The sequence below is a fragment of the Micropterus salmoides genome, unplaced genomic scaffold, assembly GCF_014851395.1.
Source record: "Micropterus salmoides isolate LMB-PRFRI ecotype aquatic unplaced genomic scaffold, ASM1485139v1 Ms_hic_scaffold_1998, whole genome shotgun sequence".
Lineage (NCBI taxonomy): Eukaryota > Metazoa > Chordata > Actinopteri > Centrarchiformes > Centrarchidae > Micropterus > Micropterus salmoides.
In genome coordinates this window covers 23700-39844 of record NW_024041148.1, presented here as the reverse complement: position 1 = coordinate 39844, position 16145 = coordinate 23700, and the positions used below count along the sequence as shown (strand labels likewise).

General features: G+C 39.8%; 1 protein-coding gene across 1 annotated transcript; it reads left to right on the top strand.

The window, feature by feature from the left end:
- Nucleotides 1–11675: 11675 nt before the first annotated feature.
- LOC119911268 (serine/threonine-protein kinase SBK1-like) lies at nucleotides 11676–14900 on the top strand. Its single transcript, XM_038730078.1, has 4 exons — nucleotides 11676–11988; nucleotides 13000–13162; nucleotides 13266–13468; nucleotides 14184–14900. Exons 2-4 carry the CDS (start codon nucleotides 13000–13002, stop codon nucleotides 14850–14852), a joined length of 1035 nt encoding a protein of 344 aa, XP_038586006.1. The 5' UTR covers nucleotides 11676–11988; the 3' UTR covers nucleotides 14853–14900.
- The last annotated feature ends 1245 nt before the right edge of the window (nucleotides 14901–16145 follow it).

The window sequence follows — 16145 nt, the reverse complement described above, 5'->3', positions numbered from 1 at the left end:
GGCAAACTCTGTTTCGCAGGGAGAGATGTTAATGTGTGGAGAACGTAAAGAATCCTGACTGAGCTGTCAAGGTAGCTATCTAGTTTCTTCTCTTAGTGATCAGCACATTAGACAGAGCCAGAATAGCCCTGCTGACTGCTTGACAACGATTCTGTCAAATGTGAGAGGAATATGCAAAAAGGCCTGCAGGCATGTGAAGTTTCCTTCAGCAAAGTTAGAAAATGTGTTTGCTTTTATTGTCACTAGATGGCAGTATTTTACTAGTTCTATCTAATTTGAATGAGTTACAGTATAGTATCATGTAGCCAAGAGTAAGTGTTTCTGTGAATGTGTAACTTCAGATATCATCAATGTAAGGGCAGAATCTTCCTCGTATGAAACACACTAATTTCCAAAACTGACAATTTGTCATCATATCGTAGGTCAGTGCTCTATAGACATCATTAGAGCTCATAAACCAGACGTCCCTTACTACAGATATTCAGTGAAGCTACTCACCTCTTTGAAGATGTGAATAAATGCAGTTACGATGCTTAGTTACAAAGAGTGGAACCCAAAGATTGTTTGTAAAGTAACACAGCAGAATCTCCTCATTAACCTGGTTGTTGATGGGGAAGAGCGTGTGAATCTTAGAAATGTTAAAAACTCAATCACTTAATCATCTTTCGAAACTGACAACACAATCTCAACTCAAGGTCCACTTACTCACATGTTCTGGAGCTTTTGACCGCAGTGTTGTGATGGAATTTGTAGATGTGGGAATAAAAGTTGCTGGATTTTAAAACATTTAACTGACGCTTTTATTCAAAGTGACTTACAATTGCTACACATGTCAGAGGTCGCAAGCCTCACACATTGGTAGATGGGTCACAGTGGGGAGTTATGTTTTCATCCTTCCAGCGTAATTTTCAGTCAGCGGTTAAGCTGTGGTAAAATAGCTGTAAATAATACGATCTAAAAATGTTAGAGTTATTCTATAAGTCAGCTTGTACCAACCAGTACAGCTATGTCAATCTCAGCCACACTTGTCACAATGTGCATTTGTCTATCACTATTTTTCATGGGTGTAGATAGCAGATGATGTAAATACAGTAGGTACTCTGAACAGCCCGCTATGACCTGCAAAGATGGTTGTAGTGGAGCTAGCACTATGCTAGCGAGCTGATCTACTTGCATGTTTTCCCTGCCAGCTGACCATTGCTGCATGAGCTACAGTGCACGAGTTTACAGTGTCATCTAATAGCAATGACTGTGGATTTCACAATGCGGTTTTGAGTTTTATTTTTTAAATGTTACAATTGACACATTTCAGCTGTGTTTTTTTTAGTACAGTGGCACTGAGCTGTGGCCTCTTATTATCTGATTTCTGAAGCTTTGGAAGTCTTTCACTGGGCAACAGACCACACATTAAAGAATCAGAGGGAAGATCCTGTAGTGATATAACATCAATACAGAAATTAGAATTATTTATATTCATTTATAGTCATTTATATTGAAGGGATCCTTAAATACTGTTTTCAAAATCTGATTAACAACAATAATATTTGCATGAGTATTCATCATGGATATCATCAATCACTAGAATATTTTTGAAGGCAGAAGAAGAAGAGGTGAAAGAATAACGAAATGCAAGAGGTTGATTCACACGCTTTGCTGTATTTTGGCTGTACAAGGTTGTACAACTGATTTAAAGATAGTTGTGTTAACGTGCTGAGTAAATCAGAGACAGTGACTCAGTAATTCATAGGTCTGGAACCAAGCCATGAGGAGTTCTAAAAGTGTTAAAATCTCCAGGACAAATGAACCAGTGGACCATGAGTTGAGATTGTTTTGTCAACTGCTATTTCCAATGTAAAGAGCAAATTGTCAAACTCAAAATCAAGAGTTTTTCTGAGATTCTGTCACTGACACCTTGCTCGCTCATATTGGCACCTCCCTCTGAGTATTGCCACACTCCTCCCAGCCAACTTCAAGCTATTCTTAGAGATCCACCACACCAGACAAGACACAACTCTACTACAACAGTGGTTGTTGACAAAACACACACACCGTATCCAGCAACTTGGAAGTCCTCCGGGGATTACATCCACCGTGTTGTTTCCAAAGCTCTGCTCCCTGTAAAATCTCTACGGAATCTGCGCGCCACCCTGTTACCCCATGATGGGAATAACTGAACAGGCATAGCGGTGGCTCAGCCTCATACCACACAATTAGCTCAATTAACACCAGCTACAGGGCCTGTTGTAAGCCTGAGAGAACAGCATTGTGTGGGTGCTGTTTGGATTCATCAGATGGAAAAAAAGGTTGGAGGGAGAAGAGAGGAAAGAGAGAGAGTTCATGTTGTAACATGACTCTAGTGTGACCCCTTTGGTCGTTGCCCCTCATTCCATTGTTTGATATTTGCCTTGGCAGGAACACGAGGAGTCATAAAACATGCATCCTGAACATAGCTTCTGTAAACCCACCAGGACAGCCTACCAATCATCATATCGTTCTGCCTCCAGCCACCTGTGCTGCTATCACAGCTCAATTTGTCATTTGTCCCAGTTAGGCTTTTGGAGAGGTTTTGCCCGAGAAGTAGCAATATTAGAAAATACATTCAGTACCATTAAGCAGTAGCCATTAAAGCACCAAGTATCATGAACATGTTTGCTCTCAGGTTATGCCAAAGGCTACCTGCGCTTCCTCCAAACTACACATCAGGGGTACGGTGGGTATGAACATACCTTAAGACCTATGACTGGTTGCTGTTCTTGGATGTTCTCCCCAAGTTGCTGATTTTGGTGGAGATTGATCAGAGTGAATATTATACGAGGCAAGTTGAAGCCTCATTAATCACCTCCTTTTTTAGTAACATGCATCTAACAGAGACATTTCAACTGCAAACCTTCTGCTCACCATGATCCCTGCTCTCTGTTTCACTGATTAAAACAACAAATATCAGTACAGTGGAGCCAGTAATGAAATGAGGATGGACCTTCCCACCATTGCTTCAACGTGATGGTAGCGGTAGTTGAAAAAGTCAGGGGATGATAAAAGTACTGAATGTTGAGCCAATCATCTCATAGATGTTGTGATATTTCACAGGATAAGTGAAACCTTAGACCTGCTGATGGTGCTGGACCAAGTCATTAGAACTGATCCTCTGGGCACCATGAATGGCAGCATCAAATGTCATGTCAATCCACCCAATTGCTGTTGATATATGTTCTGTAAATATTTTCGGGACCAAAGTGGCGGACCGACCAACTGACTGACCAACACACCAACATTGCCATCCCTAGAGCCATGGCTAAAAAAAGATGCCCTTGAATCATACTATTAGTAGCATTATATTATTAGTGACCAAAACACTGTCCGGTCAACACTAGTCCGCATCACTTTTAGTCAGCCACAACACTTATTGTTCCCTTTTTAGATTTTTACTGGGTTTAGACTAGTATGTGGATCAAAATTACACAGAATCTTTTAAGATATTTTTAGATTTTTGGGGATAATTCAGATGTCAAACTACTTTCTCATTTTAGCCATGTCCATGACTATCCTAAATATTTGAGTTCAGGACCAAGATACTTATTGACTCTCTATATATCATCACAGAGAAGACAGGTCCCAAAGGTCCCATGCTGAGTTACGTACACATCAGGCAGAGCCTTTTATTCACAGGGTTGCACCAATTGGGAGTACTGGAAGGTTTTTTTATTCCCTCATTCCTTGTTAACCTATTATTTTATTTGTCACTTGAGCTGACAATTTATTTTATTATAAAATTTGTATTGATAAAAGCATTATTTATTTAAATGTTTAGTCTACAATTAAAGCTTAAGATAAATAATATTAAATATACAAAGCTAAATATGGTCTGAAAAAGGTAATACATTTTCACTGACATGACACAAGCATGAGCAAAAAAGCAAAACAATAAGCCAAATTCAGGACAGAATTTAGGGCAGACATCAGTAGAGATAAATAGACAAGGGGGAAAACAGACAATAACACACATTCAACTAAAGTAAGAATAGAAGTGAAAATGTAAATTACACAAGAGCAAGTTAAAGACAAAATTACAAGGGTACAACTCTATTAGGCAGAACGCTCTAGCCATGAAGTGGCATGTCACCTGAAACCATATCTTAGCAGCCTGTCTTCACCCACTCCATCAACACTAGCACTTCTGTAAACCCCATTCCTTCACTCCATCCACTTACTAACCTTTCTATATTAAGGCCCACTGACCCCCTCCCCTCGTTTGCCCATCAGAGTGCTGTACATACACATTTCATCAGAGGTATTCTGTAGTACATTACACCTCCACAACTTAGTGATCTATGATTGCTGTTTATTATTACTTCACTTTCTATCCACATGCAATGGACAGTCACTAAGTCAGTGCACGTTATTATATTATATTATTAAAGAGATTTGTAGGGGTTTTTGAAGGTATACTTTGTTTTGTCTCATGCTGTCCTGTTGACAGCCTGTAAAAATACTGTGAGGCCTGGTTTAAATGGTACACCTCCAGTATGAGCCTTGTATGTTATTTTGGTCCATGGTTAGGAGGTTTAACATATTTACTCATGTTAAATTTTACAGCTCACATTTGAAAAGATACTGCTCCCTTGAAGCCTGTGGTAGCTCACATGTGAATAAAGTTGTCTGTCTGCCACTTTAACAGGCATGCAGTCTTAACATTTCAGTTCACCTATTTAACACTGAGCTTAAAGAACATATTTAAAGAGGCTATAGCTATGTAGTTTTTCAATGAAATCACTTAAATTACATTTTTACTACCTTTTTGTCAACAGGCTGTAACTTCACTTAGAAATGAACAACACACTTGTTTTCTCTGTTGCTTGCAACAGCTACTATTCTGCATGTAGCCCTGTGCATGCTCCCGAGCCTCTTGCCGACCACAGGGACAACTCTGCAGCTAACAAATGCAGTCCACTAACACCACAAAACAACCTTCTCCCAGCACAACACAGACTCCAACACAAACTCAAACATAAACTCTACGTAAGGATAAAAACAACAACAAAGTCTCATGTGCTGAAGCCTCTCAGGTTAAGCAGAATTAGATGACGTCAGGTAAAAACACAGTCCACATTAGAAAGGCTGCTTGTTAGCTCACCGGCTAACGCTGACCAGTTGCTAACTTAATCTGGTGCAAAATACTATAGGTATTGCAGAGCATGAGAGATACTGTATGTGGATGAACATTCTGGTGGGTGTGATAATCGTGAGCCTTCAAAACTTAAAAGTAATAACTGAAGAATGAAGTTCAGAATGTTAAATATGTGGTGTGTATGCATGAATGTGTGTGTGGATGTTTTGCATGCCTTTTGCACATTTGTGTGTGTATGTGTGTGTGTGTGCAAGTGAGAGTACTAGGGTACAAGATGAACCATCTGTCACCAAGAGTTGGACTGTAAAGATGCAGTTTCTCACGCCTAAGAACCCTATACCCTGAATCATTACTGGTGATTGATAAATCTTTTCTTCCACAGCAGGTGCGAGGGCCTGAACATGTCTATATTTTAATGTGTGGTCAGTTGAAGCATTTCACTCTTGTAGAATGGGTGAAACCACACTTGCATACTATGCACAGACACACATGCTAAGCCACTTCAAAGTTAATGTTCGGGTCAGTGTTTAGAACAGCTGTAAGATATGGTCTGTGATAAGAGACTTTTAGAAATGATGACATGTTAATGTTATTTCACACAGAGCTAAAATTCTCAGTCTTAACATTCAAGCCTTAAGCTAAAAAGCATATCATCCAGTCTCCATCACTCCTGTCTATTTGACTATTGTTGTTTGGGGGAAAAACACTCCGCAGGTTATTATTTGCCATTCACAGAGTTAAATAATTGATGCATTAATGCTGCTTTATCAATATTTTTACAATGAATGAACTGAGTAAATGTAGTGTGAAAGGGGCCACTGATATTGACAAACCCTGAGATAATTACCGCCTGACTCTGCACAGTTCCCCTCAGCTACTGTGTTTTAGCATCTTCTCAGTTCATTGTTTTGGTTGTACGGCCTGCAGCTACTCACTGCTCTCATCGCCACTCTTTCCAGCAGCAGCAGGCAGCTATTTGTAGTAAAAAAAATTCCAATAAACCCTCCAGAACTTAACAGTAGGGAAAGCAAGCAACTGCAGTAGCTGGTGAACCTAGTAGGTCATTTAGCCACTAAAAAGCCATATATTTCTCCCAAGAGCTGCTTGAGACCAAAACCAGAGCTAAAACTAGAGACCCGTCTTGTGATGGGATCACACCAGTCATGATGCCCATCAACATGTTGAAGTTCTGACCTATGAATACTCAGTTGTCATGGGTTGGACCCAGGGATGAATGCTGCTCAGAAACATGACGCTAAAGAAATGCTAATGTTGTACCAAGTCTGCTGGATGTGTAGGCTACGTTTTTGTGCGTCCCTTGAGTGGCTCAAACATTATTTCCTGGTATGCAGGTTTAATTTGTACTGTCACTCTCAAATTCTTGCACTTCAAGGTTGTTGCATGGACATGGTCATGACAAGCACATTGCCGCTGGTGATGTCAATGCTCTTGTGGAGGCAGAGGTGCAGCTATGGGGCAATGTTACCTCATCCTACAGAGCCCATTAGGACATAGGATATGAGAAAGAATGTGGTAACATGGTAACCCTGGTACTCTGAGTATAGCCACTGAACTTTGACGGATGTGTCTCAGATAATAGTATAAAGTAGGGTTGCCAGATTTTCGATCCCTCAAAAGGGCACATTCACGTGCACGCACATGTATACAATTATGACACACTATAGTTGTTTTCATCAGGATGGACAATTATTAGGACGATTATTTCACTGCGTAGCACACCTACTGAGCGCACCCTTCAACACCATGAATGCCATGAACAGAAGTTTTATTGCCAGGTACTTGATGAAGGGGAAAGCCTCCTGGAGCTCTCTTCAGCATGACAACTAACCGTTAGCATACTGACTGTTTCTGTCAGAAAGTGCCACAAGTGACGCTTGTTTGTAACTCATTGGCTAGCAAGAGCCTTGACAACACCACGTTGACCAATGAAGCACACATACAAATTAGTGTTTAACATGGTTGGTTTGTTGTTAATGTTTTATATTGGGTTAAGTAATGGTTGGGACAGAACTGCAAGCTCTGAAAATAAGTATCATTATTGTATTAATTGTGGTAGAAAATGGGATAATTTGGTAGTGAATGTTGAGAACTGGGACATTTTAGTATTACGATATTTGTTGTGACTCGGGACACCCAGCTTAAAACCGGGACAATCCCAGAGAAACTGGGACATCTGTCCACCAGAGCACCTATGCCCATAGTTATCATGTTTGTTTATTGTTCAGAATCAAAAATAAGTTGTTGTTTGTCCAAGTATAAATATATTGGAAAACATCTTGATAATTGAAAATATGGTTGTTATATCATCAAGCATGTTTTGGGATATATTCTTGTTCAGAGGGAAAGCAGTGTGAAAGCTTTGTAAGGGTTTGAGTTGCTGTAATGCGTACTTTTTCACCGTTGAGGGAACAGGTCTGTTTTCGTTGGCTTCAAGGCCTTGAGTTAAGCAAAATTTGTCACGTCCTATCTCTGTTCTGAATGCACAGAGCTGAAAACCGATATTAGTCTTCAGGTCTGACTGTGTAAGATGGCAAACAAGCATAGTTTCCCAAATGTCAAAGTGTTCCTGTAACAGCCCAGATCACTGATTTCCTCAGAGGACTGAGCACTATGAACTTGAAGACATTGTGAGTGATTAATTAGACAGAGGATCTACTTGGCTATGTCAGCAGAAAACAGATGATCTTTTGGTAACATTTGCCTCACTGCTCCTGATGAACTTTCCATCATGTAAAGGCAGAAGCAGTCATCATTTGCTGTTAATATTCCCTACACTTTGTTTTGGAATTGATAGTCGTTGCTTCATTTTCACTGCATGTCAAACAGGAAAGTTTTGAATGCCTCTCTGATGTTAATTGTGGAAAATAACTATACTCTTCTCACTGATATCCCTGAACTGATAGCTGAGACTACGCTGCAGGTGTATTTTCTTAAAAATGATCTCAAAAGTTTCCGAAGGATAAGTTAGAACTCCGCCTGCACTGAGCTAGTTTGTCAGTCTACACAGCTCTGTAATTCCATTCCTGTTAGACCACGAGGACAGCAGAGGTATCGTGATGGGATGGGAAGTTGGGATATGGACCCTGTCTGGCGCCTCGTAGACTACTCTGCACCATCCTGGGATGTAAAAGATCCCAAATATGACATGGCCCCATGTCTGTGGTGACAACGTAACATGATGATCACAAACTTCAAAACACACTCCACAACATACCTTTAATCACTGATGGCAGCCTTACACAGCCTAACTGAGCACTGGAGAGGATTGCTACAGTCTTAGCAGACGCTTTTAGAATCCATGTAGTAGAAAAAATAGATATGGTGTATATATAGCTGGATCTACTGTGTCTTAAGTAGACCATAATTAGCTCATTTGAAAATGTAAAACCGTGCTCCATCCTAATGTCCTGCTACTTCACTTGAATGGATCACCCAAAAGCATTTAGAGTAGTTATTTTTAACCAAACCTTTGTATGTAGCTTTTGGGAAAGCCAGCAGTGACTGAAACCTCATTAACCCACCACAGGCCTGCAGAGGCCAACACACTAAAGGATCCATTTCTTTGCATCATTAGTCCATGCTTTTGTGGACGCTTGGTGCTCTCAGAATAACTTCTGTGGGTCACAGTGTTGAGTGAGTTAACAGTAAATTAAACACAGGCCAACACACACAAACACACACACACTCACACACACACACACATGCAAACATACAGATCGGGGCACACTTATTTGCACACAGGTGCAGACAACAACACGCCATTAAGCCTGCCCGACTTGTAGGCAACACCCCAGGGGATGTGTCTGTATGAGTGCCACAGCTTGAGTGCATTCATGGCTTCCACTTCAGGCCCCTTGGAAGGTTTGACCTTTAAGACCTCCCCACCACCAACATGCATTTGATTTTACTTACTAGACAGTACAGATGATTAACAATATTGTGAGCAAGGATGGAGGTGATTATAAAATTTAAAAAGCACACAGGCTCTGCCTATTACAAACGCAATAACAACAACAAAAAAATCCACTTAATGGTGGCGCTGGAAGAAAGCTCAAGGGATAACTAAAGTCTGTAGGATTCATTCTCTGAGGACCGTGACCAGCTGCACCAAATTTCAAGGCTACCCATCTAACGGACCAAAGTGATGGACCAACCAGCCAATCGATGAACAGACCGACACTGACATCCTAAGAGCCATGCCGTTAGCTTGGCTAACAAATGTCTTGCACTTTTTATTGAGGACAGCGAAGTGGATTATTTGTGGTGAGGATGCAAAACAGCAAGTGACATACTGTAAGATACCAGTTTATATTCAAAGCTTAACTAGACATGTTTTCCTCATTTTCCTTTATGCCATGGCAACTATTTCCCCTGTCTTGTTTCATGGTAGGATTTCTTTCCAGTTGTTCCTCTTCAGTAACTATAAAAGTTAAAGTTCAGAGGTCTCAAGAAAATACTTATATTCTGTAATTTCTTCCACCAGATAAGAATAAATAATGCTACATTATGTATTATGTAGGACAGGATTCAGACCAAATGTACACTGAACAAAATTATAAACATGAGGGTTTTTCTCCCCATTCATGGACTCAAAGATCTAAGACTTTCTCTATGTACACAAAAGGCCTATTTCTTTCAGTGAGCAGCCTCCTTTGCAGAGATAATCCATCCACCTCACCGGTGTGGCATATCAAGATGCTGATCAGACAGCAGGGGTACTGCACAGGTGTGTAAGTTTAAATGTTATATACTCAGGGATTTTAATATGGAACAGTGTATGAGACCATGAGTTTTGTATGTAAAGTAATACCTATAACTGCCAGATATGTTTGGTAAAGTACAATATTCCCTCTGAACTATAGTGGAATAAGTATGAAGTAGCATCATAGTTCAAATTACAGGGGGGATTCGGATGGTCTGATCCCCCTAATTAAGGTTTGGACCCCCCCAGAAATTACAATATATTTCCTATATTCATGCCTTATATTCAAGAATCTTGAAATACGATTTCAGACACCATTTCCTAACTTTGACGTTAGTTGAACGTCTTGTCTGCATCGCTTGAAGATGCTCCAGTCCAGTGCATCAAAGACACTGTAGGTTAATGTCAGCAGTTAGTTATCTAGCTTCTTTAATACACTTAACTTTTCTACCTGCAGAGTTTCATAATTAGCCTTTCTTTAACTTAAAATGAGCCATCTAATGTTAGCTCACGAAGTTGATAGCTGATAGCCCACCCTATCGTTTCATTACCATTATAAAATGTCATATTTTTTATCTAGTAGTTAGCTAACACTGGTGTTTAGGCAATCAGTGAAATTGAGTATTAGTTATTGTAGAGATACATTTTGACATCAATGAAGAGTTTATTAAGTCTTTTGTGAGTCTTTTTAGAACAAGCAGTCCTTTGTTTTCATTGTGAAATTTAGGAATTTTACCTGGCTGTGTTGTTACATGTTAAAATCCAGGTTTGTTATTTCAAATGTAGGCCTATTCAGTTTCAGTTTTATTTATATTGCACCATGTCATAACTAAAGTCCTCTCATTGCACTTTTTATTTAGAGCAGGTCTAGACCACACACTGCTTAATATTATTTACATATAGCCAACAATTCCCAATTCCCCAACAATGTCTGACTACTACTTTATTGAACGCAGATTACTTTGCATTCACAGTCAACATGAGCAAGAGGGAAGGAGATATTTGCTTCAAAAAAAGGTAAAACTTGAACTTGAAATGATAAGAATTAGGAATTAGATATGACAAATCTGTGTTTGAGTGTAAATGATGGTCTACTGTTAATACAGGGGTCTGACTTGCTTGCAGTTTTGCTCTAGAATACTTGGTAACCTGACTACAAAGGTTGTTGTGTGGTATGGGGCACCTATGAACTGGTGTACTGAATTTGGTCATCCTATACAGACTGCAGATAAGCAAGGATATTGTAAGCATTCTAAGATTTTAGTTCGCTGTACTGGGTTTCCTTATGACCTGGAAAAAAGTTGACACCCCACCACCAATTGTCATAGTATAATTCGCATTCGAAAATAGAGAAACAAAATATAACATCTTTTATTTCTAGTGGCAAGTAAGTGTCTGTACTATTTATTTAATCCAGCACAGTAATCACAAAAGTCTTAAACAGACAGACAGGATAAGTCTGACACTCCTGCAGGACCTGTGTAGATTTAGCATCTGTGTTGAAAGGCCAAAATCACCATGTGTGTGACAGGTATGCTAATTTCAGGCAGTACTGTAAGCAGAGACATTAATATAAAGTGGTGGGATCACTGAGGGGAGGCTGTGGGTCACAGAGGCACATCTGAATCTATTGTGTGTGTACATGTTCACGTTAGTAATGACAGACTCATAAATCTGGAGACCACGTTGCCATATACAGTAGTGACTGTGGAACTTCATGTCGGTGTTTTCTGAATGCATATGCATTACATATACGTACAAAGATATGCACGTGTGTAGCTGATCAGGCTGTATGTAGGCCAGTGTGTGTGTGTGTGTGTGTGTGTGTGTGTGCCCTTTGCAGAGGCAGCTAATCAGCTGTCAAAGTGGGCTCTGTCCCCATCGCAGCTTTTGAGAGCAGAGTTGCGTGCTGGCCAGTGAAAAGCTCTCAGGTCCACTCAGCACATTGATCTTTGCAGCAGCAGCAGTAAAGGTGGAGGACGGAAAGGACAGAAATTCAACCTGCACTTCCACAGTAAATTGATTTGCAAATTTGTCAGATGTAAGCATGGCGGTGTGAGTGTGTGCAAGACATTTTTGTGTGTTTGGTTGGCCTGTTTTCAGACTCCAGTGACTGTGTTGGGAACCTACGGAAAAAAAGGTAAGACTTGAAAATGATCAGTATCTAATTTTGTTTAATATGAAGTTATATCCAATACTGCTACTATTTAATGCTATTATGCTACTTCTGGTAATAGTAAAGAGAAATAAATAGTTGTTTTTTTCAAGTATGTACAAATGAATACTTAATCGTCTGTCTTTCCAGATTTTATATGCACATTATTTTTTTTTATTCAAGAAATTAAGGATTGAAGGTTTTATTTATCATATACAATAGCTATATGTGCAGTGAAAAGTTTAAAATATGGCAAACTAAAAAATAGTCCAATTAGCAGAGGACAAAATGCTGGACAAGGTTAAGGATAGACAGAGGTTCAAGAGTTCAACATCCTAATTTCTTGTGTCTCTGTTGTGGCTACAAAAGTGTTTGCCAAAGCGGGCAGTAGAAACAAAGACATGGTCTGTAGTTGACTATGTATGGTGAAACAGAAATAAAGAGAGGAAAATAGAAAGAAAGAATAAGTATTCACACTATTATATGCAATAATGAAGATAAAAATGGAAGTAAGCCTGCTGTTCTTGTGTTTCCTTTCATCCTTGGTGCTCCAATTGGGGGGCACTGCAGTTAGATGGTACACATCTTACCCACTAGGCCACCAGGATGCCAACAATGGTTGAAGGATCAATGTAGTGAATGATTTTGTCACCAAATCTTTTAAATAACATAACAGAAACTTACAGTATATATAAGACAGGATATTACATAAATGAAAACTTATAAATTAATATAATATATATTTATAATATATATATTATAATGTATTTTCTATAAGTTCTTTATCTTTTACACACACTGTATAGTTCACACAATTGTGTATATAGAATCTATAACTGAGAAATTACATATCAGGTCAACCAGACCAGGACGCAATCATTACTTACTGGTAAAGAAGAAATTATAATTATACCATGTTATTAAGTGTGTATGTGTGTTGGTTTTGCCCTGTGTGCGTGTGTGTGTGTGTATGTGTGTGTGTGTGTGTGGGTAAAGATGATTGAGCTGGGTCTCGCTGATGGCAACCTAATTGACGAGTTGATGGAGCTGACGGCACAGAGCCTCAATCAGCTGGAGATCCAGGAACACTTCAACATCATCAAGGAGATTGGCCGGGGGAAATACGGCAAAGTGCTGCTGGTCACACATCGCTTCAGGGGTATGACTGCACTTCAATCGAGAGTTTCTCTGTATCATAAAATATTTTACATTAGCTGAGATGTGCAAGAACAGTGAAAATAAAAAGTATGGATAATCTGCAGGGACTCCCATGGCCTTGAAAGTGATGCCCAAAGCCTCCACTAAGCTACAGGGCTTTCTGCGAGAGTACTGCATCTCCTTACACCTGTCCTGCCACCCCTGCATCGTGGGCCTCTTTGGCATTGCCTTCCACTCTAATGAGCACTACTGCTTTGCCCAGGAGCTTGTCATTGGGAGAGACCTGTTTGCTGTCATCCAGCCAAAGGTGAGCCAAATGTCAGACATTGGCAACATAAGACTAAGAAACTCAGAATAAAGCAACGTTAGCCTTGATAAGATTGTATTTTCGTACACTGGTGCTTTGAGATACATGCTCATGTCAGAATGCTAACATGCTGAACATTTTGATCTGATGATGGCACTACCAAAATTATTAGGATTTATCCTGTGGGCACCAGGAATACCAAATGTGCCAAAGTTCACAGCAACTCTTGGATAGACCCAAGAGTTCTTGAGACTTTTCACTGGAAAAAAAAAAAATTCAACCTCAAGGTGGCGCTAGAGGAAATGTGAAAGGATCACTAAAGTCAGTATGTTGAATGGCTGTCCCAACTTCCATAGCAATTCAACCTATTGCTAACCGACACATGAACATTAACAGCCCTAGAGCCATGCCACTAGTGTTGCTATAAAACAAAGGCATGCATAGTATGGTCGGAAATGTTTTGGCTGAATCCAAATGTCCAGACCTCACTGCCCTTGCAAAGTCAGACAACAGATTTAGCAGGCGCTCCAATGAAGTCCACTAGTGCCTACTACTGTCCAAATCCAGAATTCATGAGGTCCAGACGCTCATTGCAATACAGATTTCTTTCGTAATGCAGTGCTTTGTGATGAGTGCTAAATGTCATCACTTTTTATTCTGACACCTTTGCAAATGAAATAAAAAGCCCTATCCCTGCTTTGACCGATTTTTCTAGGTGGGTATCCCAGAATCTTCAGTAAAACGTTGTGTCCTCCAGATCGCCAGTGCTTTGGAATTCATCCACAGCCATGGCTTGGTCCACCGTGATGTCAAGCCTGAAAACATCCTCCTGTTGGACCATCACTGTTGCCAGGTAAAGCTGGCAGACTTTGGCCTGGCCCAGAAGAGAGGCACTCTGATACGCTTCATCACAGGAACCCTGCCCTACATGGCCCCAGAACTTTGTACCGTGGCCCTGCTGGGTGGCCAGAAAGAAGTGACTGCTCCTCCACTTAGTGTGGAGCCAAGCCTGGACACCTGGGCCTTCGGGGTGGTCATCTTCTGCATCCTTACGGGCTACTTCCCCTGGGAGCACTGCTTAGACTCGGATGACTTCTACCAGGAGTTTGCAGACTGGTGTAGAACAGAGGAAAGACATAAAAACGAGGAAGACATTCCCCCTTTGTGGAAAAGGTTCACACCAGAAGCCATGGAGATGTTTGGTAAGCTCTTGGCTCTGGAAGCAGGAAAGAGGTGCACAGTGGGGGAAGTGAGACAGTATGTGGAAAAGGACTGGCTCAAGAAGTTACATGGGATTGGGCAGCAGCAGACAGCAGAAAAAGTCAGTGCCTCTGGGAATAATCCTGGGAATGGCGAGATGGAGGATGAGCCTAATACGAACTAACAGACTGCATTTGTGTATTATCCATAGCTTTTGTATGCCTTGCCAGAATGTAAAATATACAATATAAAACATTAAACCAGATAGTTTACCTGAGTAAAAACAATATGTCTTCTGTGGCCCAGGAGAGAACTTTCAAAAGTTTGAATAAATAACCATGATGATATGATTGAGGATGTCATGGCTTTAAACTTTAACATTTTAAACAGAAAGCTTACTCTCTCACTTCTGCCTGCACGGTACGAGAGGAGAGGGAGAGACGCTGACTAAGGTAAAACGAAGGTAAAAAATTAGCCTGCAGTATAACAGACTTTTTTTTGATTTTCACACTTTCTCCCTGATAGTCGAAATATCTAACTAGACCTCGCTTTTTAAAAACAAAGTCGCTTTATTTTGCTTTACGCTCCTGCTCTGTTCTAAGAAAATGTTAAAAAGTGCTATAAGAATGAATTTCCAAAGCTATAACATACTTATGTTAGGCTGTCCTGGACATGAACCCATTACATTTTGTGTCTTGTGACTTAAAAGCAACATTGTTTTTTGCAAATATAAACTGCTAACTTTTTAGTTGTGTTACCAGCATTTGGATCAACCCTTCAGATTTGCCTTGATGTGATGATTTACATGTTTATTGTACTGGATAGTGCAACTGCATGAAATGATAGGGGCGCAGAGGAAGTAACACAGGGTTTTGTGGACAGCAAGTATAAGAATAATATTTGTACCATTCAGCATGTGTTTCCAAATATTACTGTGATCTGCAAGCACCATGCAGCACATGCTTGTTTATTGCCTGACAGATTGCTGCATATTCTAACTTTTTGCTCTGGATGCCACTGTTGTGTCAAGTATCGCAAAGAGCAGTTCAATTCTTAGGTTTCCTCTCTGTTGCTGCACAAACTAATAAATATTGCAACTAAATAACAGTGGATTGTTTACTGAGATCATTTTCATTTATCTTTGATATATGGAATAGATGGGATTTTACAAAAGGGCTTCTTTTTCTCGCAATAGATAATTCTAGATAGATTCTAGATAGATAGATACATGTATGCATATTCATGATATACTGATATATTGACATTTTATGAAAGCCAAATATTTTCCCATTTATAACTTTTTGTTATATTGTAATATCTTCATTGTTTTTGTTATAATTTAAAAAAAAATGTAAAAATCAGTACAACCAACCTTTTTTTTTTTTTACAAAGTCAAAGATTTAATTACAAATTATTAGGGCTGGGCACGTTAACGTGTTATTATCGTGTTAACGCATTAATCAATTATAACCGACAA

Bases quoted from the DNA above. Each gene is read 5' to 3' on its own strand.
- LOC119911268 (XM_038730078.1), top strand. From the start codon at position 13,000: ATGATTGAGCTGGGTCTCGCTGATGGCAACCTAATTGACGAGTTGATG. The intron at 13,163-13,265 runs GTATGACTGCAC...GATAATCTGCAG, and splicing joins GGTCACACATCGCTTCAGGG to GGACTCCCATGGCCTTGAAA. The intron at 13,469-14,183 runs GTGAGCCAAATG...CGATTTTTCTAG, and splicing joins TTGCTGTCATCCAGCCAAAG to GTGGGTATCCCAGAATCTTC.